The sequence below is a fragment of the Ictalurus punctatus genome, chromosome 10, assembly GCF_001660625.3.
Source record: "Ictalurus punctatus breed USDA103 chromosome 10, Coco_2.0, whole genome shotgun sequence".
In the NCBI taxonomy this organism is placed as follows: Eukaryota; Metazoa; Chordata; class Actinopteri; order Siluriformes; family Ictaluridae; genus Ictalurus; species Ictalurus punctatus.
In genome coordinates, this window is record NC_030425.2 from 453,731 (window position 1) to 465,250 (window position 11,520).

Below are 11,520 nucleotides of genomic sequence, written 5' to 3' on the forward strand. Positions count from 1 at the left end.
TGCACGTGATCATAAATTTCGCGTTGTCATTACTCTCTGACAGGTTGCTCATATCGACTAAATCAGCTTGCCATTGTTCATCGATGTTCTTTACTTTTAAACTTTGTAGATACTGGTTTATGTAGACTGTACTCATCCTGCTCTGCTAACCAGATTTTTATTTCAGTATCATTACCTATTTTCTCAACAATAGCTCTTTGCAAACTCTCAACGCCACCATACGAACCAGATTCTGATGGCGTATAATATATATTCTTCATCAATCGTTCAGTCATTTCAAGTGTCAAGACAACAATGATCAAACGCAAGTGTATCTCAGAACACATGAGTATGGTATTACAAATTCAATCAAAGTAACATTTTCCATTTTAAACAATTTATATCACACGCAGGTTTAGACATATGAATAGTTTTACATTCAAACATTTGAGCAATACATGTAAGATAAAACTTGATACACACAAATGTGTTAAGGACACATGTTATTTACGAATGTCTTCAGCATTTTGTTTTGTTTGGCTTCAGGCTTTTCTCGCAGTCAGAATAGACGTGGCTTGTTTTGAAGATACCCATGTATGCGGCGGGTCAGCAGGTTCCAGAGATGAGTGAAAGGTCCAGTAGTCCACAACGTCTTCATACACCTGATCATTGAAAATGTCTTTGGTTTTCTCTTTGACCTCGTTCAGCATGGTTTTGATGTGAGGCTCATCTTGCCATTCACACACGATGGCTTCAGCGATTCCTTGAATTTTTTCCAGGGACGGAGTGTTTTTGATCCCACACAATTTCAGATCTCTTGCCAACGTGTATTTGAACCACGGTTTAAACAGCTTTTTCAGCAATCTGTAGGTGTTTAGGTGCAGATAGTATTCGTCAGGATCGAACAAACATGCGTGTTGGAGTTGACTTGGATGATCAATCGCACAGCCATGGCAGTTGTCCTTCAGATCTTGTTGGATAATTCTGTCCAGCAGTTCTCCTGTAACTGCACGTATGATGGCCAGCGCAGTGTTGGTTATACACCCGTCGGTTTCATCCTTCGTTGTCAGGTAGGTCAGATTTCTTTTTCCTGGGTTTTCGCCGTCTTCAAAACCCGAACTGGTCACGTCATCATCATCTTCCAGGGTAGAAACAGAGTTGTAGAAAACGGGTCTGAGTTCACAAGCCATATCGCTTGTTGATGCTCAGAATGTTTTGACTCAATATGTAGTCAGACTCATTTATAGATCATATGGGAGAAGTCTTGGGGAAGGCGGAGTTTCTGCTCAAGAGTAGTATATTGACAATCTCGGAAGAGATCTTCTAGCCTTACTTTTATTTCCCTTGTTTCTCTTTCTCTTCCAATTTTTTGGAATAATTCATTGATTTGATGGAAGTAGCGTTGTAGATCGTGCCAGCTGGTTCACTCATACCTCACTTCACAGTTCTCTTTGTTATCAGGTGCACTGTCACCGGACAATACAGCAGCACAGTGCAGTGAAACCTGGTTCTTGGAGAAATTTGTTGCTCTGATGCGGTATTTGCATTGCAGAGATGTACTGATCCATTTACGTCTGTACGCATCTGGGGAAAAGAAGTCCATTCTAACAATGTAGTCAAAATCCATGCACCATTTTCTGAATTTTTTCCAGTCACCCTTGTTAAAAGTTACACTCTCAGTAGGGTGGCTCCAGGGATGTGACCAGGGGCCGAGAACTTGAAAAGCACAACGGTTCCTTTTTCTGCATCGAAAAAAAATCCGGCTGTACATCCATTTGACATTACCCAATACTGAATCTTTTCATGCTCTAAATTGTTTTCTATTCTTCCCAAAAAAAGTGTGAGCTTTTTTCGGAGCATTAGGACATGAGTCAGCTATGTTGTAAGATCACACACGATGTTTGAAGTACAAGAGTATTTTAAACCTAGAGGGTGGGTGAGTCCTTCTTTTTGTTCTTCTATAAAATGATGGTGTTTATACCAACACCTGTACTTATGGTGTTTATACCGACACGATGGAGCAATTTTAATTTCTTTTGTTCTGATTGGTCAGGGGTGTGTGTGTGTGTGTGTGTGTAATGCACATGACCATACTCTGTATGAATACATTCTATGTGAAAGAACTTGTGTGTTTGTGTGTGTGGGAATGCACCGGAAGCGGATTTAAAGTTTACTACTGATAATATTCATTTAGCTATGACCTAAATGGTGTGTGTGTGTGTGTGTGTGTGTGTGTGTGTGTGTGTGTGTGTGTGTGTGTGTGTGTGTGTGTGTGTGTGTGTGTGTGTGTGTGTGGGTGTGTGTGTGTGGGTGGGTGGGTGGGTGTGTGTGTGTGTGGGTGGGTGGGTGTGTGTGTGTGGGTGGGTGGGTGGGTGTGTGGGTGGGTGGGTGTGTATGTGTATGCACCGGAAACCAGATTTAAAGTTTACTACTGATAAACTGGTAGTCTTTAACTACGTCTGTCCAATGACGTTGGTGATGACCTTTTTTGACCTAGACTTTTCAAAATCAATGATTAATCTATAGCTAAGAATATGGAACAATAGATATCTTTAACTACATCTGTCAAATGACATTGGTGATGATCTAGACCTGCCAAAATAAATATGATTGATTGATAATTATCTTGAACTTGACCTGAGAGTAATAATGTGTATCTTTTTAACCTTTGACCTAGAGCTGTCAAAAATAAGGTTACAATATATACAAACTATCTCTCTCTTACATGTGTTGTATAAATGTCATTTACACAATGTGTACTACAAAATATACAGCGTATAGAAAAAGCACACCAAAAACCACAAATAACATTCACCAAGTTTGTTGTGTATTATACAAAAACAAACCACCAAATATATACAGTGAACCCACACCCACAGTCTCTCTTGCAGTGGAAAAAATCCTTTTTAAGAAATATATACAACGGATAAAATCTTTTTTGGATTGTCCTCACCCGTTCTCAGTCTGAATGACTGCCATAAAGTTGGCTTGACACTGGACGTTCGATATTCGCAGATAAGTGGAAATTAAGGGACCGTCTCTAAAGTTACATATGACATTGTTAAACATGCTTTTAACTTCAGCAGCATTTGAAGGGAATGACTTACAGTCACACAACTGTAAAATGTTCAACTAGGTGTCAGGTATGATGCACACCTTTCAGATTTTTGATATTTAACAAAATAAGCTATTAAATCACAAGTAAATTTCATATAATAATTAATATTAATAATTAATAATATTAATTATTATTATTAATAATAATTGTATATAATTTTATATGAATTTCACTACCAAATGGGCCCATACACAAAATACCATTATTTAAAGCTCAATAGCATTTGAAGGGAATGACTTACAGTCAGGGCGAACAGTGGCTTAGTGGTTAGCACGTTCGTCTCACACACCACCAGAGTAGGGGGTTTGACTCCCACAGCTCTGTGTGTGCGGAGTTTGCATGTGTGAGGAGTTTGCGTGTTCTCCCCGTGCTGCAGGGGTTTCCTCTTGGTACTCCGGTTTCCTCCCCCAGTCCAAAGACATGCATGGTAGGTTGATTGGCATGTCTAAAGTGTCCGTAGAGTATGAATGGGTGTGTGATTGTGTGCCCTGCGATGGATTGGTAGGATGGACAGGTTCCCCGGGACCCTGAAAAAGGATAAGCGGCATAGAAGATGGATGGATGGACTTACAGTCACAAAACCAACTGTAAAGTGTTCATCTAGGTGTCAGGTATGATGCACAGATTTTTGATTTTTAACCCTACAATGCATGAACCAAAAAAACCTTCACGACTGCATAAAGGGGGTCCAAATGACCCGTACTGGATTGAATGGTCTTCTTCAAAAAATAAATGTCCTATTAATGAAAAAATTAAAAGAATTGATGATCCACAAATGTTTTAATATTTCAAACATTTTTATTTTTATTTGTAATCCTCGTCCCTCCTTTATTCTGTACTATTCTGCTTATTGTGCCCTGGACATGCGTCATTATTATTAGCATTATCATCTTCATCTTCATTTCAACAATTGTCAGGAGTTCAAAAGTAGTGAGTAGGGAGTGTGAGAGCGATGACACCAAATTTAACACACCTGCTCCCCATTCACACCTGAGACCTTGTAACACTAACAAGTCACATGACACCGGGGAGGGAAAATGGATAATTGGGCCCAATTTGGACATTTTCACTTAGGGGTGTACTCACTTTTGTTGCCAGCGGTTTATACATTAATGGCTGTGTGTCGAGTTATTTTGAGGGGACAGCAAATTTACACTGTTACACAAGCTGTACACTCACTACTTTACATTGTAGCAAAGTGTCATTTCTTCTGTGTTGTCACATGAAAAGTTGTAATCAAATATTTACAAAATGTACTCACTTTTTTGAGATACTGTGTGTTATTAAAGCCTGAAGTAACTTGTAGCTGAGTGGATTAAAGGATGTGATCAGTCACGGTTATTGTTATGGAACTTCTACATCTGAATATAAATGATTCAGCTCCCAAACTGCTGGAAATGTGGGACGGGTTCTAACGCTTTACCAAAACTGCTTTATCCTAGAAAATAGTTTTGAGTTGAGACTCCTGTCATATGCCAGTCCTGGTGAGTTTATAAAGCTCAATGCTGTAAAACAGAGAACAGGACAGAATGAAAGACCACATTAATTACAGTTACTCATCACAGTCCTTATGAGAATTCAGTTCAATTCAGTTTTATTTGTGTAGCACTTTTAACAATGGACATTGTCCCAAAGCAGCTTTACAGAAATATATAAACACAATATAATAATATAATAACAATATAATGAGCAGCCAGAGGTGACAGTGGTGAGGAAAAACTCCTTGAGATGATAAAACATGCACAGATGAACATTAGTGTAAACACACACAAAATAAAACAGATAATATTACATAGCACACAATGCATATTATTCAATATAATACAATCTAGTAGAGTAAAAAAACAGTAACTCACTGTAGTGTCTCCAGTTTACAGTGTGGATCCTTCAGTAGATCAGAGAGCAGCTTCACTCCTGATTCTCCTGGATTATTACCAAACAGATCCAGTTCTCTCAGGTGTGATGAGGAGTTTGACCTCAGAGCAGAAGCCAGAGCTGCACAACCTTCATCTGTAATACTGCAGTAATTCATCCTGCAAGAAAGACAACCTTCTCACACTTAACACATTCAGTTTTAGCATTGAAAACATTTACTCTCCACCTCACACACAGCAATGAAAATATATCAGATCACTACAATTACAATCACCACAGATTAGAACTGGATGTTTCTGTTTTTATTAAAACTTTGCGCTCTCTGTCTGTCTGTCTGTCTGTGTGTGTGTGTGTGTGTGTGTGTGTGTGTGTGTGTGTGTGTGTGTGTGTGTGTGTGTGTGTGTGTGTGTGTGTGTGTGTGTGTGTGTGTGTGTGTGTGTGTGTGTGTGTGTGTGTGTGTACCTCAGTTTCTCCACTGAACAGTGTGGATTCTCCAGTCCAGCAGAGAGCATCTTTACTCCTGAATCCTGCAGTTTATTGTTACTGAGGTCCAGTTCTCTCAGTCTGGAGGAGTTTGAGCTGAGAACCGAGGACAGGACTCTACAGATTTCCTCTGTCAGATCACACTCACACAGCCTGGATGAGAAATGATTAAATGTTTGCTTTATTTATCTGATTAAACTGTCCACCTGAACACAAGGTTCTATTGTCAGGATAAAAATGTCAAACGAACAGCTTGTGTATAAACGTAGACTGCCCTTGTATAGATCCATGTGTCTCAGCTCATATGAGACAATATCTCATACCACTCTGAACAAACACACCTCTTTATTTCTAGCAGAGAGTTTTTCATACAGTGTGTTCAAAATCTCTGGGGAAAGTTCTGCTGGAGAACATTTACACATTGTCCTTTACTGCTTCATTACATTGCGTACAGTGTGTACATTGTGCACATTATGCACACATTTACTATCCATTACAAACATCCATCCATCCATCCATCTTCTACTGCTTACTTCTTCAGGGTCGCGGGGGAACCTAGAGCCAATCCCAGGGAGCATCGGGCACAAGGCAGGGTACACACTGGACAGGGTGCCAATTCCATTACAAACATTTTCTGGAATATTTTTGCAACCATAGAACAATAGAAATATGTTTATAAAATGGTACCAGCTCCATGAGGACAGATAACATGAGAGAAATTGACTTATTGACCTCACTGTAAAGTATGAATAGTATTGGCATGTTAGTAAAGTAAATGTGTGTAATGTACACTGATCTACATGCTGTAGAAATAAATTTACATTGTTCCGATGTGAGAAGTGATAAATAGATATTTCAGCATTAACACAAAGCTGAATTTCACTGAGATAATTTATAAATCACTTCTGTTTGTCACAGCATCTTCATTAAATGCTGTTAAACACTTTAGAGACAGCACTGATTTAACCAACACAACAATCTTGTGCCATTTCTGTGCATGTCCAAGTTTATCACTGCTTGGATTTCTTGTTATTGTCAGGTTTCAAACAGAGAGACGTGACTTATTATAGCATGAGAGGCTGAAGAGCACATCAGTGTGAGAGATTTCTGACCAACAGTCACTGAGACACTTTAAATTATTTAAATACACACTCTGTGTGATAGTGAAAAGCGCAAGCCACAGCCAAGGCAAAGAACTACGATTATCTGTATGACCAGATTGACATACCAAAAGGGGCAAATAAGATCTACCGCCTCGCTAGCTCTTGCCACCAATCCACTCAAACCATCAGTCAGGTGATGCACATCAAAGATGTCAACCATCAGCTTCTCCAAGATCCGCCAGCTATCCTTCGGCGCTGGTTTGACTAGTTCTCAGTGATTTCCAACAAAGAGTTCCTGCATCCACCAATTTCCAGCTTTGAACCCGTACATGGACCTGTCCCACCAATCTTGTAGCCGAGGCACTGTCGGCCATCAAGAGGATGAAGAATGGTAAAGTGACAGGGCCAGATGATTCCTAGCTGAGTTCTGGAAGCTATTAGGAATATGAGGCGCTGTCACCAACAACACACCTCCTTAGCCTGGACAACCTGCGCCACTGTGCCGATCTAGAAGGCAAAGTGGGGTAAAAGCATTCGGCTCCTGTCCAACAGAGAGGAGAAAATCTTAGAACAGCAGGGACAAGTGGAAGAAATAACAGCTCGACACAGATTTTGCCTCTTACTGCACTCTTCTGTCCAAATTCTCATCTGAAGTGACTTCGGCTAAGACTGCCTTCTTTAAGGAAAAGCTGGAAATGTCTGCACAAGACCCTTGCATGCTCCCCATCTTTTCTTCACTACTCAACCCACCAGCTCCTCCTGCTCTGTCCTCCGTGACTGCTGAAGACTTTGCCACCTTTTATGATAAAAAGATTGAAAAAATCTGCCAGACCTTCACTTCTACCCCAACTCCTACACTACCCATTGAGGATTCCCCTTCTCCTTTACTGGCACATTTTTCTAATCTTGCAACAGAAAAGATCATGAAGGACATCTTGTCCTGCAATCCTACCACCTGCCCATTGGCTCCAATCCCTTCCAGAATGCCACAATCACGACTATCATAAATTGCTCCATATCACCTGGTCATGAACCAACAGCATTCAAGAGAGCAAGGGTTATTCCCATCCTGTAGAAACCCACTCTCGATCCCTCTGACATCGGCAACTACCGACTGGTATCACTCTGTTCTTTCTAAAATCCTTGAATGCACTGTCTACAATCAACTGTCTCTCTACCTCTCACAGAACAAGCTTCAAGATACTAACCAGTTTAGCTTGAAAGTGGCACATTCCACAGAAACTGCCCTTTTGGCCTACACTGAGAAGCTACATGCTGCTAGATCAGCCAAACTGTCATCAGTCCTCCTCCTCCTCAACCTCTCAGCAGCATTTGACACAGTCAACCACAAGACTCTCTTCTCCACCCTCATGAGTCTCAGAGTTCATGGTGCAGCATGGCAGTGGTTTGCTTCCTACCCGGGAGGTCGCTCATACCAGGTGACATGGAGGGGAGCCACATCTGCTTGTCTCCACTGGTGTCCCACAAGGCTCAGTACATGGTCCTTTTCTGTTCTCCATGTATACTCGATCTCTTAGTGAGGTCGTATCCTCACATGGATTCTCATACCACTGCGACACTCAACTCATTCTTCCCTCCCTCAGATCCTCTGACATGTCTCAGCATGTCTGGCAGATATGTCATCATGGATGGCAGCTCATCAGCTGAAACTTAATCCCAGGTAAACTGAACTGCTGTTCATCCCTGGTGATTCATCACCATATCAGGAGCTTGTGATCTCCCTGGACAACTCTCTGATAACACCTTCGGTTACTGCACTCAACCTTGGGGTAACCATGGACACTCAACTGTCCTTTTCTTCTCACATTGCTAATCTGAAACGCTCATGTCGACTTCTCCTTTACATCAAAAGGATTTGACCATTTGTATCCACACAGACCACTCAAGTACTGCTTCAGTCTCTTGTTATTTTGAGACTGGACTACTGCAACTCACACCTGGTAGTTCTGCCTGTGAGCGCCAATCGACCTCTGCAGCTGATAAAGAATGCAGGTTCTTGACTTGTTTTCAACCTTCCTAAGTTCTCCCACACCACCCCACTGCTACATTCCCTCCACTGGCTTCCTGTAGCTGTCTGCATCAGATTTAAAACACTGATGCTTGCCTACAAAGGCAAAAATGGTCCAGCACCACTTACCTCAAATCACTTATCACACCTCGCATTGCACCACGCTCCCTCCGAACCTCTAGCACTGTTAGACTGGTGCCACCATCTCTCAGGCTATGGCATGCATCTCTAAGGAGGGCATGCATCAAGACTCTTCTATGTTCTGGCACCTAGGTGGTGGAATGAACTTCCCCTAGTGTCCGAACAGTTGAGTCACTGTCGGTCTTCAAACAACGTCTAAAGACCTACCTCTTCCTAAAGTACTTAAATTAGCACTTTTCATTTTAAAAACAATAAATAAATTGTGTGTTTTTCTTACTATATTACCTGCCAACAGAGTTTTAAGACTGATATTATTCTTAGTCCACGACCTAGTGAACCAGTCTTGGGATGTGTTTATTGATAGAGACTTCAAAGCACTTCTGTAAGTCACTCTGGATAAGGGCATCTGCCAAATGTCATAAATGTAAATGTAAATATTGCACAAAGCACAAAGACACACAGGGGGTTTAAATATATATATATAGACTAATCAATGGGGAAACACAGAACAGGTGAAAGTGATCATGACACATGGGAAACAACCAATGACATGACATGGGTGGAGACAGGACATAAACCAAAACAAAAACACATACGGTAACAAACAGAGACATGTCAATGTGGACATGCGTGCAGCATCTGTGCACTTTCTCAAGAAGCACTCAGCACTCAGATTCTCCTGAAGCTCCGACAACAGCTCCCACTCCCACTGGTCCTGGCCTGCTGGGCAAAATGTTCACACAGAGCCCAAGGTCTTGAGGCAGGCACTGTACCATTTTATTATATATTTTCACTGTGAAGAACTTTGAGCTGCATTTTATGTGTAGGTACCTCCCAAAAATGCAGCTGAATAACTGGCATGCTTGCTACATATTTGGGTAAACTCACTGGAAAACTGCATTTCACATAATCCTTTGCTTTAGGGTGAGTTGTAATTTGTTTTCAGTGGAGCAGTCTAAGCCAATACGTTTCCTGTTTAATTATACTCGTAGCCAATCAGAGATCACCTTTGTTGGGGAGTGGAGAAGAGAGGTTGGAGGACAGGTGAAGTGCACTGAGAGGGAATGACACACGGGAGCAGAGCGGGAAAAGAAAATTGAGTTTTGTCGCCGAGGTGACGATGTTTGTAGACTAAAGTACTGTTACAGTAGTGGCACAAATATCATTTTGTTCAGCTAAGAGTCGTGTGCAACTAGCAGTTTGGTAACTTTGTAAACTGTAGGTTTAAGTGAAGTGCAGCTCGGTTATCTGCATTTGTTGTTTTGCACTAGCTTGAAAAGGGCTTAGTATAAACTGTAACCCAAGGATGTTTAAGCTAATGTCGTCGTTAGGGATGGACAGCTGTAACTGCCATCCGCAGTATTCACCGTGGAATTGAAGGGACAAGGACTGTGGAGAACTGTGCTAAGTAGCATGGTAACTACGCCTGTGTAAGAAGGGACTCTACCGCCAAACCTGCATCGCAGAATTGACTATTGCCTGCTGGAACCTCGCTTGCAGTGGATTCATTCACTCAGCTCGTTTCCAAGTCAGTTAATTCTTCCCTTCAAGTGGCGTGAGTAATGGAGAGTTTTGAGTAGCAGTTCATTAAAGGAGCCAAGGAGTTTTTTTTTGTATGTGCACCAACTCACGGGTCCCAACGGGGGAAAAAACAGAAACCCAAGCACTTGGTAAAGGTTTGAACATCTACAACAAGATGGAACAAATCCAAACTATATTGTTAGTGGTGTTTAATGTTTGTTAAGCTAAAACCGTTTGAGGCAGTGGTTAACTCTGGTATGTTCTTTTGTGAGGAAGAAATGAGTATTTGAGCTTACTTGTCTAAATTTGTCTACTATACATTCATACAGTTTGAGTTTTTTTTAAGTGAAAGCATAAGGGGATATTTTACGAAAACATTAAAAAAAAGGAAAGATTTGAATACATCCCAGAAAAAACAGAATATAGGAAAATAAATGTATTTTTTTGTTGTTGTTATACATATTATGTGGCGGCTTTGAACTTTTCTTTTTCATTTAATAAGGTTTGTATATATTTGACATACTTGATATTTGTTTCTGGGGAATACCCATATAGCTCATAGTGTGTGAGTAGGGTAATTCTTCAGTGGAGGCAACGCACTGTTATCTCAAGACTAAATCTGTTCTATACATTTGCCTGTGTTAACATCATCTACTGGTAAATAGAGGTTAGCAAATTCACCATCAACTACTAAGTACTCAGGATTCTATTAATTAAAACCTTTTAAAGTAGTAACCTCATCTAATATTACACTTCCAGCACAAAGAAGGGGTTACATATGTACAAAATTTATATGACTAGTGCTATATATAAAAAAAAATTAGAGAGTGAGTGTAATTGTGTGCACCTCAGTTTCTCAAGTGTACAGTGTGGAGTCTCCAGTCCAGTGAAAAGCAGCTTCACTCCTGAATCCTGCAGTTTATTTACACTCAGGTTCAGTTCTCTCAGACTGGAGGAGTTTGAGCTGAGAACTGAGGACAGACCTCTACAGCTTTCCTCTGTCAGATTACACTCACACAGCCTGGAAGAGAAATTAAATATCAGAACACTGATCTCAAACACACAAACACAGCCATAATACAGCTAAAGTTGACCACATAACAGAAATGTGAGTGTGTTTCTCTCACACAGAGAAATCAGAGAGCAGGACACCACATCAGCACATTTACAGGAGCAGCCACGCCTTTCTGCACTCCACAATCTCTCAGCTACCATTTGTTATAAGACCATTAGATCATGTACATAACACATACATGTGAAAATGATCAGCC

General features: G+C 40.8%; 1 protein-coding gene across 3 annotated transcripts in view; it reads right to left on the minus strand.

The window, feature by feature from the left end:
* Positions 1 to 3,248: 3,248 nt before the first annotated feature.
* The window catches only part of LOC108270747 (NLR family CARD domain-containing protein 3), a 30,937-nt gene continuing 22,665 nt past the window's right edge, over positions 3,249 to 11,520 (minus strand). For 2 of the 3 annotated variants that reach the window (XM_017477635.3, XM_047158243.2), the window contains 4 exons: positions 11,097 to 11,270; positions 5,435 to 5,608; positions 4,954 to 5,130; positions 3,249 to 4,602 (listed from right to left, as the gene is read on the minus strand). In XM_017477635.3, the coding sequence (XP_017333124.1) occupies positions 4,566 to 4,602; positions 4,954 to 5,130; positions 5,435 to 5,608; positions 11,097 to 11,270 (562 nt within the window). In that variant the 3' untranslated portion in view covers positions 3,249 to 4,565. The remainder of the gene's footprint in view (positions 4,603 to 4,953; positions 5,131 to 5,434; positions 5,609 to 11,096; positions 11,271 to 11,520) is intronic. The other variant, XM_053683410.1, reaches the window with a different exon arrangement.